At 38.7% G+C, this 22,224-nt stretch overlaps 1 protein-coding gene across 2 annotated transcripts in view; it reads left to right on the top strand.

Moving 5' to 3' along the window:
- The window catches only part of LOC139712226 (E3 SUMO-protein ligase PIAS2-like), a 64,553-nt gene extending 42,751 nt beyond the window's left edge, over positions 1-21,802 (top strand). The window contains exons 11-13 of one of the 2 annotated variants that reach the window (XM_071624064.1): positions 12,188-12,357; positions 13,576-13,616; positions 21,665-21,802. In XM_071624064.1, coding sequence (XP_071480165.1) covers positions 12,188-12,357; positions 13,576-13,616; positions 21,665-21,802 — 349 coding nt within the window. Of the gene's footprint in view, positions 1-12,187; positions 12,358-13,575; positions 13,617-21,637 lie in introns of both variants that reach the window. The other variant, XM_071624063.1, reaches the window with a different exon arrangement.
- Positions 21,803-22,224: the final 422 nt, after the last annotated feature.

The raw sequence follows: 22,224 nt of genomic DNA, 5'->3' as shown, positions 1-22,224 counted from the left end.
TGGAGCATGTTTTTATTGTTTTTTATCTGCGTTACATCATTTGAATACAAAGACATTAGTGCAGCTTTTAGTGGCGTTAGGACCTTAAAGCTCAAAGCTGATTTGTTTCATTTGAGAGCCAAAAGGTAATATAACCTTTGATATAACAAAAACATTTATGCCTTTCCACAATGTCACCATGTGCTGTTTCCATTTCATACAGCAGATGTTTCTCGTGTCAGTGTCTCAGTTTAGACTTAGACCAACATGCTGTAAATGCTTGCTCATGGCCAAGAGTAGAAGATACAAAATGTAGTAGAGCTATGAAGTTTAGAAATTGATGCCCAGTGCAGCTTCTGAACACACTTAGGAAATGCAGCAATAAATTTTAATTGCTCCTCAGAGGTTTCATCTCTACAAACGCATGTGGAGTTTGATGCATTTTGTTTGAGTGCAGGATGAAGCGTGCAAATGGTAGTTGAACATGTCCTGCATGTCCTTGCCTTTTGTTTGTCTGTCTGTTTTTGTTGTTTGTTTGTTTGTTTGGGTTTTTTTTTTTTTGGCATTTGACCATTTTTGTCAGTGAATGTGCTACGTAATAAATTTGAATGTTCCATGTCACCATTGCTTGTGCGTGTGCCTTTCCCATCCATGTTTACCCACATCACCATCAGTGCTACTAAGCTACTGCATTAAGTCCAACTTAACATCAGTTTTGGTTTGCAATGCATTGTCTGTCCAGACTATAAACACATTTTTTGTTTAGATTCTATAAATGTAAGATGATCAGCACTGTTGTCTTGCTGTGACTTCATTGGCCATCTGGTAATGGGGTGTATATCTGTTAATGTGTAACAAATTATCTTGTCCACCCCCATATTAGAAGTCCATAGTGTGGCATGAAGATCCTCTAAATTACTTCTCTATTCACTTGCTGGCATTGATCAAGTACCAATATAATCTCTGTGCAGTGAGCTCAATAGGAGTTTTTTGTTTTTTGTTTTTGTTTTTGTTTGTTTGTTTTTTTAATGTCATGTAAACTTAAAATCATACCTTTCCTCACTAGGTTAGGTACAGACAGAGTAATATACATACTGTCTCGTCTTAATCCTCTGGCATGGAAGACTTACAGCCTGCAATTTCACACAACCAGTGTAACAGCTACTGTACCAAGTACATTTTCTGGAAGCTAATTGTTCATTACCATAATAGTAGCATAGTGTTTATGCCTGCCTTGTGGTCAGCGGGTCCCAGTTGTTACATGAGTTTCACAGTGCAGTGTTGGTCATGCCCCCATAAGGAATGACAAAGGGTGTCGGTTCTGCACGTATCGAAAGAGAAAGGAAATAAAGTGGGTAAAAGTGGCTGATTATATACAAGTAGATGAAGCATCTTTCAAGAAGTATATCAGCACCAGTCTAAAAATATGTTGCTTTTTTCATAGATAATGATTTTACAATCCATTTATCATGCGTAAAATATTGGATTTATGAGTGTTTGTGTGTCAATGTGCTCTTGTGTTTAGTCTCATCTTCATCTTCTTTCTCTCAAAGTCTCTTTTTGAGCTTCATAAATATTTATGTTGCATGCTTTTGTTGTGTTAAGGTGATTATATTCAGTTATTCGTGGGTGTTGTTAGTTTCCATGCAACCTTCATTAGTTATAGCTTGCACTTGCACTTCCATTTATCGTTCCTATGTTATTTGTTTGTGAATGTATCCTGATTTTGCTATTTCTCTTGTTATTGTTTCCTTGATTCCACTTGCAGTACTTTTTTTTTTCTCCAAGTTTATTCATTTATTGTCATGTGATATGCCTTTTGCCACCTTGCACATTGTATTTGGTCTTTCTTTTTTTGTAAAGTCTTCTTGCCCTATCCCCCTGTGTTGCTAATCATTTCTTGAGGACATGTTTTTCAAAGGGTTGGTTTGATTTGATTACGATTGATATGGCTGTTTGAGTTTGATGTTAAAGGGGAAATGGGACTTTTACATAGCAAAATCACATGTGTTCTTTTAACAGAAAGGTATGCAACATGTTAAATTGAGTGTGTGATAACATAACACTTGACACCTAGGCCCAAATTCACGAAAGCGGTACAATCTTGTCCATGGTTTAAACCATGGACAAGATTGTACCACCTTCGTGAATTCAGGCCCCGGAGTCTATATTCTGTTGTTTGTCACCAGTTGGCCCAATTTGAATCTAGACAAAAATCGAATACCACCCAAATTTGGGATTTTCACCAGTTGTCCCGGTTTCATTCATATATGCATGATGTACTTTGGGACTCCGAGTCCTGTGCACTGTAAGTGAGAATATGTCATAACCTGTGAGTTTATTGGTCTTTGATTGGTGTTGAGTTGGTTTGCAGAGCAATGGACTTAATGCATTCTGCAACTTAATGGTGGTATGAGAAGTTTCTGCTATGTGATTGCTCTCAAGAACACACATGCACAGCTCATGGCTTGGTGTGAATAAATAGATGAGTAAATGAAAAAAAAAAGAGGCCTAGCCTCTCTCCAAATCTCACCAATTTCATGTGGATACGTTGTCTTTGTTGAAAAAAAAAAAAATGCTTTCTACAAAATCACAAACTAAAAAAAAAAAATCACAAAAATCACAAAAAACTCACAAGTTTGAAAGGTTTTTTTTTCATTGGATCACAAAAATTTCTAGTGTTGGGTTTGTTGTAATGTTTACACAGGGAGGTGTTAAATATGGAGTTGCAACTCTTTGTAATCCATGCGAACACATGTTTGGGTTTTGAAGCATTACAATGGGACATCTAACAATCTGCTACATGTTGAAATCATGCTCGGCGCTGCTCTAGCTTGAAGACAAAATTTGGAGACAAAGAAAAAGTTTCACCTACAATGTGAAGTTTTGAATGAAATGCTAGAATTTGTTTTGAAAGTTTTGGAAAGAATTAAAAGTTATGCGAGAGTTCAAAATAAATCTTCAGACTGCTCAGAAAGACTGTGGCATCAAATGCCAGGACCAAAGGCACAAATATTCCCCTTGGAATTCTTTTGTGCATCCCTAGAAAATTGACAGATGTTTGATTAAATATGGCCAGTTGGAACTACAGTTCTCAAAGATCCTTGAGTAAACCAGCCCAGCTGCAAATTGCCATCTTGAAACATCTCCCATTTTCAAGCATTATATTTGTCATCCCCACTGCTTGGTCCGTATCAATCTCATTGACGCAACTGCATGTGAACTTGCCCCCAAATTTCTCTCACCTTGGCTAGAAGTAGACACACTGTTCTGTGGGAGAATCAAGTAGAATGCTTCTCGAGATTAGTTTAAAACCAAGAATTTGAGAAAAGAAATGTGTGTCTGTGTGTTGTTTGTCTAAATGTTTTATAAATTGTTTCTTTGATGTAACACATTTAAAGGGTTTTTCAGTTAGGGTACCATTAACAAATATTCACCCAATAGGGCGAGTGAATCTTAAAAGCAGATGAAAGCAATATTCTCATCCAAGAGGTGCATTTTGAAAACTTATCAATGTGGTCCAAGTGCTGAATACGTGTCTGTAAATATCTAATGGAGATGTAGCAAATTTGTTCGATCATTATCTTCAAGCATAGAATTTCAGTGAATGTAAAATTGTCAAATTTTGAGTGAGATTTCTCAACATTTTAAAAAGACCATTTTTAGAAATTAGTCATTGATCACAACAGCTGAGCAATGATATGTGGTCATTTTGTCAAATTGCGTACATGCCCGAGGAGAAGTTTAATTTGTGTTTGGAAAACATTTGGCAGATATTATGTATATTTCTGAAAGAGGCATCAATTTGATTTCTGTGAGAGTACCTAGAATGTGTACAGAGTTTCAAATTTTTAATGTTAGGAGTTCTAGTGCAGATAGATGATGCAGGCACCTGTCATTTTAATTTGCAAAATTTATCATAAAAAGATAGAAATAAATATCGTATTTGCCATTTATAGTTTAAAGAAGCCTGTAAGTATTGCTTCGCTTGAATGTTGCTTTTCGCATTGGAAGAATACAGCTTCCAGGTTTTGTTTTTAAAACACACCTTACGGGGCATTTTCTTAGATATTTTTTTTATTATGAGATCATGGGAAGACTATTTGGATTGGGCTTTGACCTATTTGCTCACTTGTTCTGTGAGCCAAATCTGTGGGAAGTTGCTGTAAGTTGGAGGCAACAGATTAATCTGTAATCACTCGACTGTGTACACTGTATTTTGTCCTGTAAAGGAGACACGTCAGTTGCATTGAGAGTTTAAACATTCATCTTTGTAGCACCTTTAATGGGTGCCATTTTCCCTCCATGTGTTTGCATGGAGTCTAAAATCATGTACAGTACTGTTGAAAAGACATTTATGATCAGTGTAAATATTACAAAAGGAAATCAAGCCAGTCAATATTGATAATATGAATTTACAAGCAGACATTTTGGTTAGGGAAATGCCAGGTGAAATTCAGAGATTGAGGGGGGTGGGTCATTGATGCTGGAGGTCGAGGTGGAACATTGCGTCTAGACCAAATTCATGATATGGGATATTATAAGCACAACCAAGGGCCAACATTCATTATATCTGAAATTCCTAAGTCTCAGTCATGCATGCCTTGGTCTGATTTGGTATTAAAAATCAAAATAGACTTTCAGATAGCAAATACTGTAAATGCTGAAATTTTTGTGGTGGTTTTATCCTTGCAAATTTTGCAGATCTAATAGGCTCTCAATCGCAAAAAGAGCAACTCGCAAAAATGTTGACAAAAATGAAAACAAAAATTTTTCCCACACTCAAGTAATACTAGCTATGGCAAGTCTTGTCTGGTGCTGGCACACTCAGTATTACGTGCACGCTGAAGCTGAACTCTACTGTACTTGCTAATGGTCCCCCTGCTCAATCCTTGTGATATTAGTACGTTTTTCTGAAAGATTTCATCTCATTTCAATCAATGTGTTAACAAAATGATTTCGTTAAGAAGTCACACTTTTTTCTGAACGTGTGTGTTGATTTTTTTTGCAGTTATGATAATGAGAACATGACAAAGCTCAAAATTAACAGCTCACAAAAATGTCTGATGTACTGCCATTTGTGAAAATATCTATACGTGAAAAAGATATCAGCATTTACAGAAGTGGCTTGCATGGCCACTCTCATTATTTGTTGGGTGCAGATATTGCATGTGCTTTTGTTTGTTTGTTGTTGTTTTTTTTCCTCATGGTTGTTCATAGAATTTTACTTTTTGTAACTTTTGATGAATTGTAGACATGACTGTGATTTATATGAATTTGTATCCCCTTTGCTGTGACTGCTTTTGGACATCAGATTTCGGTAAGACCAGAATTAAAACGGTAGAAGCATCCTCTGCCTGCATGGAATGTAACTCACGTAGCTTTGCTGTGTTTTTGTTGTGTTGTTTATGCACATCCTGTCATGCGGTGGTACAAAATAACTTTCATGGAAATGTCCCAGGTATCAGCATATGTCACACATATTTTTCTTAAGGTATCGGGTGCTCATACCTTACAGAATGGCATTTTAGACTGCGATTGTGTCGTCGTTGATGGTTTTTGCATGAATTGGTCATAGGTTTTTCCTCTTGATAGCTTGCACGAATGTAATTCAAAGATGCTGTATCATTAAAAACTGGTAATGGGTATTTTGGTTTAACTGTCATCAAATATTGCTGTCGTGGTAAACTGGAAAAAGAAATAAGATCAAATGAAATTTTAAAAAAGAAAGAAGTGACAAACAATGTGCATTTTCCATGGAGAACAGTGTTAGAATATACCATTTCTTAAATGTTTTATGCATATGGTGATATTTTTCATAAATTTCGGGATAATGACAGCGTAATTCTCAAAATTTTTTGTTTTGCTGGAGAGCTTTTTTATGCATTTGAGAATCTTCATTGAGCTCAATCGGCAAAGTTCAACATTGTCTGAACCTAAACACCACAATTACTAAGTGTGTGAAAACTATATTCTCTCAGTGAAAAAGAAAAGAAAAGAAAAGAAAAAAACAAACAAACAAACAAACTGTGGACCTAATACCAGTAATGTGATGCAAATAGAGATGGTGAGGCTGATAGCTGATATTCCATGAAAGTAATCTTGTTCCAAAACTATTCACCCATCACGGCATTGTGTGTTGTGTGTTGTAGACAGTAGAATGTAGAGAGCATGAGTGATAGTCATTGTTACCAACTAACATATCCTAACACCATCTGACAATCAACATGGTATGGCCTAAATACATGTAGCATTTCACCCTACACATCAACATAATTATACATTCATGTATACATGCAAGGCTCAACATAAGTGGTGTCCTGGTGGCCCAGGGCCACTAAAAATTTGTGTCGGGCCACCAAATTCATCTTTCGGTGGCAACTAAGATTCAAACTGGATTGTACTTGCTTTTGTTTTGGGCAACTACATATCTTTTTTGGCCCAAATAGGCCACCAGACCAAAAAGTTAGTGTCAAGCCCTGATTATACAAGTAACGTGGAGGATGAAATGTACATATATTTTTACAAGTCGAAAAAGCAACAGTGACATCATTGCAAAGCCCTCATGCACATGTAGGTAGTTTTTTATTTATTTATATTTTTTTGCCATTTTGTGAGTCCATGTCATTTCCCCAAAAGGATATATATATATATATATTTATATATATATGTGTATCATTTTTGTGTGTGTGTGATTTTCTTTTTTATTCCATGCTTTGCAAAATATGATAGGAAGGGGAAAAATATGGGGGTTGTTCAAAGAAGCATCAAAGATTGGTAACATTATCTTCCCAGCATATATCTCCCCAAAGTTTTTGAACTTCGGGTGGCCTATTTCCAGACACACCATATAATCACCTACTGGCAAATGCTGTATGGGTGTGGTGGCCCACAGAGAAGCAAACATATCACGTCTCTGTTTCTATTGTAACTTTGACAATAGAGTATCTAGATGACATTGATTTAGGTAAAACATAGTTTCGGGATGCCTTCAGAAACTCAATTTGCTCCAAAATTGCTGCACATGCATAATGAATATATGAAATAATGTGGTGATAGCACAATTTTCCATTGGGTAACAATGAAAACTGTGAAATATTCGCCAGAAAGGTACCCCAACAGTATTGCAGTCTGAGAGCATATATCTGATCATAATTGTTATGCAATGTTTTATAATTGATTACAAATTGGGAAGTAGTAGTATCCATTGATCTTTGGTGTGAGAGTGAATCCCAAACAACTTGTTGGAAAATATGATTGGTAGGGTACAATCAATCATCAGGTAATATCTACCTGCCCATTTTTGAATGGAGATAGAAATCATGTACTACGATCAAAACTGTTTGCTCTTTCGAGCTCATAATACTCAAAATCAACTCATTATCCAGGCAAATTACATCAGCAAGACAAATTTCTTGGTAGATTTTTTTTTTTCTGTATATTGCAAGCAAATTCCAATATGGTGGAAGATTAATTGTGAGTCCTTCTCAGAATTATTTTTTACTTTTAATTGGTGCACTCAAGTCTCCCACTGTAGACATGCTGGTAGCTTTCCTCTTTCATTCTGCTTGTGGGAATGGGTTTCAATGATTGCGTGTGTACGTATGTTACCCGCATGTGCATATGTCTGTTTTAGGCATGTATAAGTGCCTTCAGAAAGGGCCGTTACAGGAATGCACACAGGCACGTGGTAGACGCACACTTTCTATATATATATATATATATACACATGGTGCACAAGGCACAGAATCATGTGAAAATGCATGTGAAGTGAGTTCGAGCATATTGGATGGTGGTGCACAAATTTGGATGGAAGAATATATGATATGGTTCTCTTGTTTCTTGAGGACTCCCCAGCCTCTTGGTGTGTCATTAGCCTGTGAAAAACACACTTGTTGGAAAGGTTAGGGTGTGAAGGCCTTAATGATCAGGTGTTTGTGTGTGTGCATGTGTGTGTATGCATCTGTCGCTTCCTCTAGTCTGCTGTGTTTTCATCCATTAGATGTTCCATCTTGTTAAACCATGATTGTAAGAGATATCTTTTTCCATATTAAAAGATGTCCGGTTGTCGGTGTTCTGCACATGAAAATTGTATCAATGGAAGATTTTGTCTCGCTTATTCTTCAAAAGAACCATGATTCCTTCAACATTCATTCCAGCAGTTGATAGATTTTACCACGTGACAGATGCTGTAGATAATACCAAACAGGGCCGGCGGAGCGTTTTCAAAAGTGTGGGTGCCCACTTCTGGGTTTCATGAGCTAACAAGCAAAACAAAAAGAAAACAACGGGGAAAAAAAAGTCCTCAGCTCATCTCTCCCCTCCCATTTCTGGGTTTCTTCAGCTGACAAGCAAAAAAGTATTTAAAAAAAAAAAAAAAAAAAGGTCTTCAGTAGAAAAACATCACCTTACCGCGCTCACACTTCAAGATCTCTGTCTATTTCTATTTAGTGCCACTTACGTACTTCCGGGTTAAAAAAAGTGTGGGGGCCCAAAGTGATGATACCTTATGTATTTCTTTGTATGGTGCACAAAAAGTGTGGGGGCCCGAGCCCCCACGGCCCCCACAGTTCTGCCGGCCATGTATAAGGCTTCACATCAAAAGTCCTGTCCTGAATATTCCACGAGCAGGTTAGACGTTCTGACTGACCTAAGTCTGAAATAATTGCGGCCAAGACAAATGCAAAAAAATAAAAAATAAAAAAAAATAAAGGAAACTGAGCTCCGGAAAGGGCAATTAAGAAGAGGAAGGGCATCAGAACAGGATTTGATGAAGAATCAATCATTGCACCTGTGATTTATAAGGTATTTGGAAATAATATCATAAATTCATTTGTGGAGTGGAGGGGGCTATTAGAATTTTACTTCCTCATTTTGAAAATAGAAATCAAGAATGAATGAAGAAGAATGAAAGGAAAATAATGAAGAACATGCAAAGACAGTGATTAAATGAATGAAGGAAACATAAAAAGTCCTGATGGTGATATGGTCACGAGTGCGCTCAAGAAACACAGATTAAGAAGAGAGACATTGCCATATACGTTTGTTTTGTTCTCGGCCCAAAACTGAATTGATGCTTCACTGTGCTATGCCAACTACATGTTCACCTTTGATTTAATTGAGGTGAAGTGAAATATACAGAATGAGAGATGTTTCATCAAAATGTAACACAAAACTAGAAAAGCATGTGGACAGTGCAGACCTTCGCCAAGCAGCTCATTTCCATCCATACACACATGCTGAAAATTGCCCAATTTCCCAAAATGGAAGCCTTTTGTGTACGTGGTTGGGGGGGGGGGGGGATTGACCCCCCTTGTGACATTGACCTCCCCCCCCCCCACCGACACACACACACACACACACACTGAAAAACGTTCAGTGAGTTGATGCTGTCATTGTCTCACAACTTGCTATATAGTCGTACAGAAAATCATGACAATTCTTTTCTCTCTTTGTTTCTTTTTTATTTGTTCAAAGGCAATTATGGCCCAGTCTGAAGTTTCAAATCTAATTTCATCTAATCATCATTTCATCTAACCGATCATTATTTTGAAGTTATTCAGCCCAGAATACCATTATGTTTTACACAATTATAGCAGAAAAAATGCAGTTCTTTATACGTGAACAATGGAAAACTGTACAGTCATGATGAATTGAGTAGGATCTCACAGTTTGTAACCTGTTTACCATGCCATGTGTTATTGTCTTGTTTTCTCTAATTAATTCAAAATAATTTTGCTTTCCTTCATGCATTCCTAATCAACATGATAACACATAGAAGTAATTTAGAATTAAAGGTGGGGAAACTCTACTGCATGTTCAAATTGACTCTGATGAGGAAAATTAAGTCAAACAGAACAGACAAAGGTTTCAAGATTTATTCAGAAAGTTTATGACATTTTGCAGATGATGCACATTCCCTGAAGCAGCAACATCAGTTGCAATCATTGGTGCAAATTACCTCACCAATCTCCAAGTTGGTTTGAAGCCATTTTTTCCTCAATAATTAAACAACTATGATCTTGTATTAAGTTATCACTGATGAATCCTGAAACTCAGTAATTTGATGTCAGGGATATTATTCAAATTATATACTGGTACTTTGCCTTGAGAGTTTCTGGTTAAAACTATGGGCATAGGTGACTCCAAAAATAGAACTATTCACTGAGGGGCATAGCTCCGAAGTGAATAGTACTTTTGGAGACACTGAGGCCTATGGTTTTAACCAGAAACCCGACATTAGGCAGAGTATATTTGTATTATATTTTGTATTTAAAAATTTGACCAAAAGAAGGGCAAAAATAAGGGGCGAGAAATTGTGTGGTGGATGATATGTTGTGGAGGGATCTTACACTGACCATAGGAAGTAATGTCAGACTTGCTTTGTGATGTTCCAATATTGTTTTGTTAGAAATTGTTACATTTCGCAGAGTGATGGTCGGAAGCAGTGCGCGATGTCAGAATTGCTTCGTGACATCATTTTGCAGATATGGAGTGTCAAACATGCAAGCATTCCGACATAGCTGAAGATACCTTTAACAGTGGCGGATCCAGAGGGGGGCGCACTGGGCGCGCACGCCCTCTTTATTTGTTGTTAAAACAAAAGAAATAAAAAGAAAAAAATGAGATGAAACCCGGAAGTAGCACCAGAAATATTGTTTGCGCCCCCCCCCCCTTTACGGAATTCCTGGATCCGCCCCTGTACGATCACATTAAGCTCTTTCAACCCATCACTAGAGCATAAATTTGTGATCCAAAATATGCATTTTCTTATAGTCACAAAAACAATGTTTAGTGGAGGTTCAAATGCAAGTAAATGGAAGTTTTGTGAGATCACGCCATCATCACGGCATCCATTTTGCATGCTTAACAATGACTAATATTGCTCTTTTGTGAGTAAATGTCATGTTTTAATATTACATATTAACTTTCTGCCTTTCTTTCAACTTTTTTATCGTAACTACGATGCTCTGTCTGTTTGATTTTCTCTAATTTCAAAGTCAGTTTTAGACATAAAGTGGATATCATTTCACTTAGTGACAGGAAGTAAACTTCGGTGCAGCCTGTCATAGAAATTGTGCATCCATCAGACATAGTTAAATGTAGAAGCACTAATCACCATACTGCTTTTTTGTTGTTGTGAGGTTTTGTTTTGGCTCTTTGTTTTCTTTCTTTTTTTTAATTCCACAGATTCTTCACTCTTCTTACTGCTTTCTTTGTCTAGATTAGTCAACCAATTTTTGATGAACTTGACTTCTGTGTTGTGAAACAATTCTGATCTAATTTTAACACAATTATTTGCACTAATGACAATAGACACCAGTGACTATGACCTTGATTTGACGGCATTAATGCACACTTACATTATTGTCCATAGATTACATGTAATGGATGTGACATTGATCAATGGGGCTTCTGTCTGAACAGATTTGAATGTATTGTAGCAATGGCAGTCAGCTCCATTAACATATTAATGGGATCATGCAACGATTCTCATCTACAATGTAGTGACACAGTAGGATACACTTCTGGGTCCCATTTCGTAAGAGAAGTTAGGATAGCAACTCTTGCGAGAATATCACCTTTTTGTAGCCTGTTAGGATGGAGGATTCTTGTTATTGATACCATGAAACTTACCACTGCAGCAAGAGTTTCTGTCACAACAACTTAATGTGAAATGAGGCCCTGGCTTCAGCAGATGAAAGCTGACAAAAAGTGTGCTAAAATATCTTTGTCTTATTTTAGAAGTATATTCTAGGTGCACCTCATAAATCACTTCACAACTTTGTATCTGTACATCAGTTTATGGTTGCAAATGATAAAAATTATGTAAATACGAGATGATGGACTTGAATTATACACAGGAGACTACCAATACATTTTACCTGTATATTGTATATTGTAATACATTTGAACACAACAAAGATGTGTACTACCCTTCAGTACTTTAAATGTGATGCCATAGACTTTCTCTGATTTGTGAGCAGTCCAACAAAAGTACCACAAATGTAATTCAACATACTACAGATGATCATCTGAAGGCAACTGCAGTACTTTCCTTGTTGATACTAATATCATTTCATCATGTTCACAGTATTGTAAGGGACTAAAATTTTATATAAATCATGCACAAGTCACTACACCTAAATCCCACCAAAGTGCTTTCACACCTCTTCCCGATGTCTTCTTTTCGACCACGCCCTTACAGTCCATCCTTCATGGAGAGTGGCCCCCACTCCCTCATCCCCCCGGTGTCATCGGTGGGACACCGCATCGTGCCCTCCATGGATATTGCCCCCTCCTCGCTCTCCATGTACCCGGAGTTCAACACTCTGCTGGGTCTCCATCCCTTGTCAGCCAGTTCGGCCGACTACCACGGTAAGACGAACGGTCAAATCCCGATGCCAGTAGAATCTAGCTTCAATCAGTGAAGCATAGTGTCACTGGGGCAACAAGACCTTGTATCTCAAAAATGTCAAATGTTCAGGAGAACAAAAAAAAAAGAAAAAAGACAAACATGGCAATCAAAGCACTATATCAAATGGGATTTCCTTTCCTTTGACATGGCATGGTGGCTTCATTTTGGGGTAAAACAGCTAGGATTTGGACAGGACATCACTCAACTGATCATCTGACCATTAATCCAAAGAAAGTCATTCTCACCAAAATTTGAGATACAAGGTCTTGTCACCCCAGCAGTGATAGTTCACATTGCCTTCTTTGTACGTTCTTCAGCATTCTATGTACCAAGCCCCAAAACGTTTGTATGTTTAACATGAGGCTTCTCTCCTCAATGTCCAGTTAACCTATCAGTCTCAGGGAAATTTTGTTGCAGAAATCATCATCTTAATATAATTATTAAAGTGGCAGCTCTGATTTTTTGCTACATATTTTATGCTTGAGAAAGATACAATAAAAGTGGATCAAAGTCATTAAATCTGTACAAAATCATGAAATTCATAAAATTTTCCCATTTTAGAGAGGAACAAAAACTACAATCTTCAAAAATATGTTTCACTAGTTTAAGAAAAAGTAACACTTTCAGTAGACTTTAGAAAATTGTGTAGTTATCAAAAATAATTATGAATAAACAACAAAATGCTCAAATTCAAAAAGATTTTTTTTTTTCACTCTACCTTACATGTATGAGCAAAAGTAATCTTAAAAAAGACACTGCACCAAAACACCCCCCCCCCCAATTTTTTTTTTTGGTGTATATTTAATTTTTAAAGACAGGCCTTGTTGCATGAGAGTGCTTTTGCACATTTTAAGAATTGTTGGATTGCTCCTGCCTTGAGGAATACAAATGCGCTACAAGTTAATTTAAGTTATCAATACCCAGTCCAAGTTGATGACGTGTAACTTGGGCACAGAGCATAGCAACCGATCATGTCACAAGGAAAGAGTTTATCCTGCACAAATTCACACTTTTACTACTAATCATTTTTCTGACAGCGATGTGATGTGATGTGATGACGCAAGTGGCTACCATGTAATAATTTAAATTCTCTTGGATCTGTTTCCATGTTGTTTGTGTTTGAGTTTGAGGGGCTTTACAAGTCATCTCTTTTTATACTCTTATTCTTCAATCAACAGACATTGACCTTTACTCCCTGCTTCAAAGTGACCGAGTTCAGGTAAGATGCAGCAACAGAATTTGTTTGTTTGTCTGTCTGTCTGTACATCTGTTTGTTTATGTGTGGTTTGTTTTACTCTGTTTTTATGTTATGTTTTTTTAGAGACAAAAAAAGAAGGCAGAAATTATTATCATTCAAGTTGATTTATTTCATTTCCAATGAATCAGGAATATAGTGAAATGTTCGCATATACAAATAATGTCACGAAATCAGTACAGCAATGTGATGAACATAATAACATGTAATAAAGACACAGGTAAATTAATGACAGAGATGCAAATAAATGCTATATCAGTATCATGGTAAACTCAGAAACAAAATTGTTGGAAATGGAGGGGACTGCTAAAGAGCAGAGCTTGAAGTATGCAGTCCCCTCATTAAAAAAAAAAAGAGGGAAAAAAGTCAAATTGCACAAAAGGAAAAAGACAGGACAGTTTGCGTAAGAGATAGAAAAAATGACAGGGGAGTACACACATACATGCACACACAAGGATGCACATTAACAATTACGAGGCAGCTCTCTTGTAAGGGAAGAAAAGATATTATGATAGGTAAACTAATTGAAACTGTTACGACCAAAATCACTCTGAGAATGATCGCACAAAAGAAACAATCAACTGATGTTCAGGCGGTTTATTAACAGTGATATTGAGGGTACAGACTGGTAATCGGCGTCATATCAGTACAACAATGATCAATAGAAACAATTACAAATCGGTAATGGAATCACTTACATGCATCCAAACTATCACAAAGTTGCTACAGTTCCCTGGTAGTGTCCAGATACGATGTTCGATGCACAAATGAATGATCCGCGATGCACCGATGAATGATTCCTGCGACGTAAATCCAGAGGCACAGGTTACAATAGTCCGCGTTATAAATCCAGGGTATATGTCCACAATAGATCCACAGTATACTGTTCACAGCGAAATGTGCAGAATCCAACGACCACGTCCAGTCGATGCGTTGGATGATGATTCACTTTATATTGTCCAGCTAGGAATCCAGCCCGTCACAGCTTTGCTGTAGCAATGTCCATTGACATTAAAATATGGAGTCCAATGAAGGCACATTAATTCTCTGCAGGCAAAATGTCTCCCAGGCCAAGTATCTCCACAAACATAACAGGTCAGCAGGTAACACAGGACTGACTATAACAAGTCGCTTCAGAGCCAGAAGTGACGTAACTCTCAGAGCAGAGGTGTTGGGTACTCTGCCTACTGCAGAATTTCTCTGGCTTATATACTATCCATTCACCCCCTTCTAGCACATTCTATAACTCTCTCCAACCTACTAGCCAGTCTAAGTTCCAGGAAACCTGGATGACTCACTGCCTAACTATGTACAAAACATCATTACCAAAATTAACTACCAATAACATTGGGCTACAGGGACAGTGCCTCACTCAGCCAAATATGTTAGCACTTCCCAGAACATTCTGGAAATGGGTGAAATCATTCTAGATTGAGTGAGCTATAATGTTTTTCCTATTCCATGCATGTACTGTATAGCTACATTGTATACCACCTAGAAAATTCTCCACTGATCTGGTCAGCCTGTATGTACTATATGTATACCACATAGAATGTTCTCCATTAATCTGGTCCACCTGTGTACATACACATTAAAACAACCATGCATACAGTACATCATACATGTACATAACTACTAGTGTGTACATTTGTGACACCATCCCCCATGGGAAAAAGAAAGCCTTGCTGTAGCAAGGGTTTCTTTTACCTTCACAATTTCTCATTGCTATTTACAACGAATGTGAGGTAAAGTCCAAGTCAAGCAACAATAATCACATACTATCACATGCCTTTTGGATAGCTATATTAATTCCATGTTCTCTTTTCATGGATACTATTTACAATGATATTGCTTGGATTCTCGGAGCTTATACAATCATATCAAACTGTTTTGCACACATTAATGAATATGCTAAACACATACACTGGAAATGATATGCGGTGAAAACTTTTCACCCTTGAATTCTACCATGCTATCCACTACCTATGTCACACCAACTGACTTTCTGTCATAGCACTCTTTCAACATGTTGACATGACACATTCTCTGATCTTTGCATTTGTCTGGTGTACTGATCACATGGTTCACATCATTGAGTTTCTTTTTGACACAGTATGGGCCACTGAACTTGGCTTTCAGTGGTTCACCTTGTATGGGCAGCAATACAAGAACTTTGTCACCTGGGTTGAAAGTTCGGGCTTTGGCATTTTTGTCTGCCTTTCTCTTCATAGAGTCTTGTGACACTTTCAAGTGTTCCCTAGCTACCTCACAAGCCTTTGAAAGCCTTTCACGAAACTTTGACACGTAGTCAAGTAGGTGGACCTCATCATCCTCAGTCATGAATTTCTCTTTGATGAGCTTCAGTGGGCCCCTAACTTCATGACCATACACCAACTCAAATGGGCTGAAACCCGTCGACTCATTTGGGGAGTCCCTCGTTGCGAATAGTAGGAAAGGGATGCCCTTATCCCAATCCTCGGGATACTCCTCACAAAATGCCCTAATCATTGTCTTTAGGGTCTGGTGGTAGCGCTCCAACGCACCTTGGGACTGGGGATGATAAGCTGACGACTTCAGCTGCTTCACACCCAAACGATACATCACCTCTTGAAATATGCCTGACATGAAGTTTGACCCTTGGTCAGACTGCACTTCCTTGGGCAACCCATACCTAGTGAAAAACTGCACTAGAGCATCTACCACAGTCTTAGCAGTGATATTTCTCAATGGGATAGCCTCTGGAAACCGTGTAGACATATCCATGATTGTCAAGAGGTACTTGTGACCCGACCTAGTCCTAGGCAAAGGTCCAACACAGTCGACTAGAACCCGACTGAATGGTTCTTCAAACGCAGGTATCGGAATCAATGGCGCCGGCTTCACTGAATGCTGTGGTTTACCAGCCACCTGACATGTGTGACAAGTCTTGCAAAACTCAGCCACATCCACATTCAACCCTGGCCAATAAAAATGCCTCATGATCCGATCCTTTGTCTTTCTGACGCCTAAATGGCCGCCAACAGGTAACTCGTGAGCAATCCTCAAGATCTCACCGCGGTAACTAGGAGGGACAACAACTTGACGGACCACCGTCCAGTCCTCATCAGCTGGCCTATGGGGAGGTCTCCACTTCCTCATCAAAATGCCATCTTTGACATAATAGCACTCAGGGACCTTTTCAGCCTCAGCCTCAGAACACGCCGTCTGAGACAAGCCTTTCAACTCAGAGTCTGCCTGCTGTGCTTCAACCAAGGAAGACTTGCTAAACAGCCCATCGCTGTTAGCCTCGGAGCCTAATACAGCAACCCCATCATTCAAATCCTTGAAAAAGGTTTCTGCCAACCAAACACCGGAATTCTCCTCCACATCAACAGAATCCGCATCATCTTGAACAGCTCTACGAGCCTGAGACCTAGTCACAACACAATCTGGGAAAATCCCAGGAAACTCCTCCTGCAACTGCTCAGTTTCAGCAACCACCACTGGTTTATGCGAAACAACTGGAGACGCAACCACCTTGTCCCCAGCCAAGTCATTCCCCAACAAAAAATCAATGCCTGCCATGGGCAACTCAGGAACAACTCCAACAGTAACAGGACCAGAAACTAGGTCACACTTCAAATCCACTCTATACAGTGGCACTGACATATAACTGCCATCAACAGTCTGAATCAAGACTTTTGCATTCACTGCACTATCTGGTGGAAAAGTCATACCACCATCCACCATCAACGACTGAGAGGCCCCCGTATCCCGCAGGATGACCACTGGCTTACCTGCCTCACCAGAGGTACATGGGGTCACCTCACCATCAAACAAAAAGCTACGATAGCTCTCATCCACCTGCTTCATCCTATCTTTGAATTTGGGAGATTGACTTTCAATGGCCTGTGTTTCACTGAACGGGACACTGTTTTCGGGTAGGACACTTTTTGACATGACAAATCCCATGTCCTTCTTTGTTTTGTTTTGCAACTTCCAACACTGTGACTTTACATGCCCTGTCTTGTTACAGTGAAAACATTTGATGACATTTGCACTTGTACTGGACCCTTTGTCAGATTGAGGCTTTGGTGCCGATGAAGTTTCAGAACTCGTGCCTTTTTCAGGACCAGCATTCTTTGGATTGCTCGACTGAATTTTGTCTCTCTTATTTCCAGAGAAATTCCTGAAAGGTGGTCTGTTGTCATTTCTGTGGGTCAGCTCATACTCATCAGCCATCAAGGCTGCTTTATGCAAACTTGTCACTTTATGATCATCCAAATGCGACCTCACACTGAAAGCAACACTCTTTTTGAATTCTTCCAAGAGAACAACCTCACGTAGGTTATCAAAGTCCTGATCCACTTTCAGGGATCTGTACCACCTATCAAACATCATTTCTTTTTCACGAGCAAACTCAACATGTGTCTGGCCTGGTCTGCGGTACGAATTTCTGAACTTGTGTCTGTACGCCTCTGGCACCAACTCATAAGCATTCAACACTGCTTTCTTGACTGTAGCATAGTCACGTGATTGCTCTTCAGAGAGAGATGAGTACACATCAGCTGCTTTGCCGACAAACACACTTTGAAGGAGCAAGGGCCAAAATTCCTGTGGCCAGTTCAAACTGTTAGCTACCTTCTCAAATGACACAAAATATGCATCAACTCTATTTTCTTCAAACTTTGGCACCAATCGAATGTTCTTGGCCAAATCAAATTCAGAGGGAGCCCTTTCACGATTTCCAACAGTCTGTGCATGAGTCAATTCTATCTCACGCAACTTCATTTGCTGCTCCATTTCGAATTTCCTCATTTCCATTTGTTCTTTCTCCCTCTCTCTTTCTAATCTCATCTTCTCTTTTTCCAGTTCTACTTCCCTTGCTCTTTCTCTCTCCTTCATTTCCAATTTAGCAAGCTCAAGCCGTGTTTGATCTGAAATTTGAGCTCGATCTGGAGTATCAATTTCTTCTTTGAGCTCCATGTGACCAGCTACTAAGTCAAGAATCTCTGCCTTTCTTGCACCTTGTGGAACATCTACATTTAAATGCTGTGCAACAGCGGTCAAATCACATTTGCGTAACCTTTGCAAATCTCTGAGGGACAAATCTGTCCTCTGAACAAATGCCTGAACATCCATTGTACTGATTGACATTGTCACAATGTATTACACACAATATACAATTGAACAATCAACTCAACTGGTATTTTGTCTGTACCAATGTTCTAGATTCCGGAACGTTCCAAATTCTATATTTTGGCTTTAAATTCAATTCTCGGACACAAGCCCCCAATTTTGTTACGACCAAAATCACTCTGAGAATGATCGCACAAAAGAAACAATCAACTGATGTTCAGGCGGTTTATTAACAGTGATATTGAGGGTACAGACTGGTAATCGGCGTCATATCAGTACAACAATGATCAATAGAAACAATTACAAATCGGTAATGGAATCACTTACATGCATCCAAACTATCACAAAGTTGCTACAGTTCCCTGGTAGTGTCCAGATACGATGTTCGATGCACAAATGAATGATCCGCGATGCACCGATGAATGATTCCTGCGACGTAAATCCAGAGGCACAGGTTACAATAGTCCGCGTTATAAATCCAGGGTATATGTCCACAATAGATCCACAGTATACTGTTCACAGCGAAATGTGCAGAATCCAACGACCACGTCCAGTCGATGCGTTGGATGATGATTCACTTTATATTGTCCAGCTAGGAATCCAGCCCGTCACAGCTTTGCTGTAGCAATGTCCATTGACATTAAAATATGGAGTCCAATGAAGGCACATTAATTCTCTGCAGGCAAAATGTCTCCCAGGCCAAGTATCTCCACAAACATAACAGGTCAGCAGGTAACACAGGACTGACTATAACAAGTCGCTTCAGAGCCAGAAGTGACGTAACTCTCAGAGCAGAGGTGTTGGGTACTCTGCCTACTGCAGAATTTCTCTGGCTTATATACTATCCATTCACCCCCTTCTAGCACATTCTATAACTCTCTCCAACCTACTAGCCAGTCTAAGTTCCAGGAAACCTGGATGACTCACTGCCTAACTATGTACAAAACATCATTACCAAAATTAACTACCAATAACATTGGGCTACAGGGACAGTGCCTCACTCAGCCAAATATGTTAGCACTTCCCAGAACATTCTGGAAATGGGTGAAATCATTCTAGATTGAGTGAGCTATAATGTTTTTCCTATTCCATGCATGTACTGTATAGCTACATTGTATACCACCTAGAAAATTCTCCACTGATCTGGTCAGCCTGTATGTACTATATGTATACCACATAGAATGTTCTCCATTAATCTGGTCCACCTGTGTACATACACATTAAAACAACCATGCATACAGTACATCATACATGTACATAACTACTAGTGTGTACATTTGTGACAAAACCCAAACGAAAAGTATCAAAGTGAGTTATAAAAGATTACTATTGGTACTATCTGTTTTTGTTTGTGAAGGACATTTGTAGATAACATGGGGTTCACCTACCAACAGGTTATGGCATTCTGTTATGCTTGTTCAAAAAACTTTTTTGAAACTACACTTGCACTCTTGAAGCCATGAATTTTTAAATGTTTTTGAGGAGTTTGTACAATTACAAAGAATTTGTTTGTAAATCATGTCTCTGAAACATGATTCTTAAACAATAGTGATATTCAATGCGTGCCCGCGATCAACTAATCAATCGACATGGAATCTCAATGTTATTCGTAAAAACATACCTGTATAGCTAGAATGCACACACATCAGTACCAGCTATGGAGCAGAACGTAAACACGCGGAGTACAAGTGCTAAATTTTTATTGAGATGTGATCTAACTTATCGAAATATGTATACCTTCAGGGGCTGTCACAGGTGAATTATGACTGGTTTTTTTTTTTGTGTGTGTGTATTCTAGCTGTACAGAAATTTGATTTCCAGGGTATTAGTACACTATAACACATCGCAGAAATTGCCGAGTATCGTCGACAAACAGAAATCGGTCTCCTCAGCAACCAGTACCTCCGGATGAAATTCCGTAATGACGCCTCTGTCAAAAAACACGGCAGACTGTCAATGAAACATGCAACCCTCTACAGGCTGACGTGAAAGATTACACCCGTATGTGTATGCAGGCACCATGGCCAAAATGACCACAAGGTCACACTAAGCTGCACCTCATCAATACTCTTGCCTGCTAATACTCTAATCCTGCACCCCGAATCGAGCAGAACTCAATTTCAAAACTCCTCTGGATTATGATTTGCCTTATTTGACTTGAGAAACTTGACTGTCTAGAAATATGATATACATATGCATTCAGACAAACAAACAGCATTAACAACAACAATCATTCAGTTGACATGAACTGCATTTTGAAACATATCATACAAATGAGTTTTTGGTCAGTATAAAAATCTTCGTAATAGCGAAATATAATTCCCTTCTCAAAATATTCTGATAATATTTCCTCCAGGAATATGTGCCATTCATGTACTTTTTTTGCCTCCGCCCGAAGGGTGCCGGGGGCATTATTTCTGGATAAATTTTTGTATTTTCTTGACTTGGACTGACCAAATTTCCCAAAATTACCTAATTTTTTACACATTGCATTATCATCTCGCAAGATCATTTGTTTAAATCTGGACAGTGCACTCCTGTTATAACAAAGTAGAAATTCAGGTCCCAAAATTATCATATATATGTATCTTTATATACTTTACTCTTGGGCAATAATGAACTTTCGATGTAACGAAAGAAAACTGTCAGTCCCAAGGACTTCATACAACTGGAGTCGCCTGTAATTTTGTTTTTGTTTTTTGTTTTTTTAAATAGTGTATATGAATTTTTTGATATCTTTTTTTCTTTCTTCATCTCCCTCACTCTTATTTCTTCCTTTCCGACAATCCTTCCTCTCCCTCTCTCCTCTATTCCTCCCCTCTCTCTCTATCGTTCTCTCTCTGCTAAATCTAAATTTTCACCACCAGATTTTCTAATCACTTGTTCCATTCTAGTACCCCCCACCACCATACTACATGGACCAAGGGGCCAGCCGAAGCAGCAGCGTTGCCACCAGCTCCACCACCAGCCGGGCCGGTAGCACAGGCAGTGGACACGGCATAGGGCCCCCCGACGTCATCCCCCTCGATTAAAACGAGATGATCAACGTGCCACTAAAACTGCGAAAGAGCCACTTTCCTTAGCAGCATAGAACCCTGCCCTCTGGCTGCCCAGCTTTCTGCTGTTTTATCATCGTTTTATCATATGTCATGGTAGGGGACAAGACTTCTAGCCTTTACCTGCCTTCCCTGGAGGCCCCAGGGGATGAGTCCAAGCCAGTTCTGAGATTTAGTAGAGTAATCTTTTTTATTCTTTAACTGGGTATCAAATCTATTCATTTATCTTCTTTTCTTTTTCTTTTTTTCGTTACATAAACTGCCACTTTTTGGTGACATTGCACTTACTCAGTCACAACTGTACAGGTCTGACATATAGTAAGGCCTAATATATTATAAGGCCAGACCTAAAGGTAAGTGTGCTAAGAGTCCATCCCAGCTAGGGTTGTATGTAGCAG

This window comes from Diadema antillarum, unplaced genomic scaffold (genome assembly GCF_040938485.1).
Source record: "Diadema antillarum isolate AM-2024a unplaced genomic scaffold, OU_Dant_1.0 seq00001774_RagTag, whole genome shotgun sequence".
NCBI lineage: Eukaryota > Metazoa > Echinodermata > Echinoidea > Diadematoida > Diadematidae > Diadema > Diadema antillarum.
This window is presented reverse-complemented; position numbering and strand designations above follow the sequence as displayed.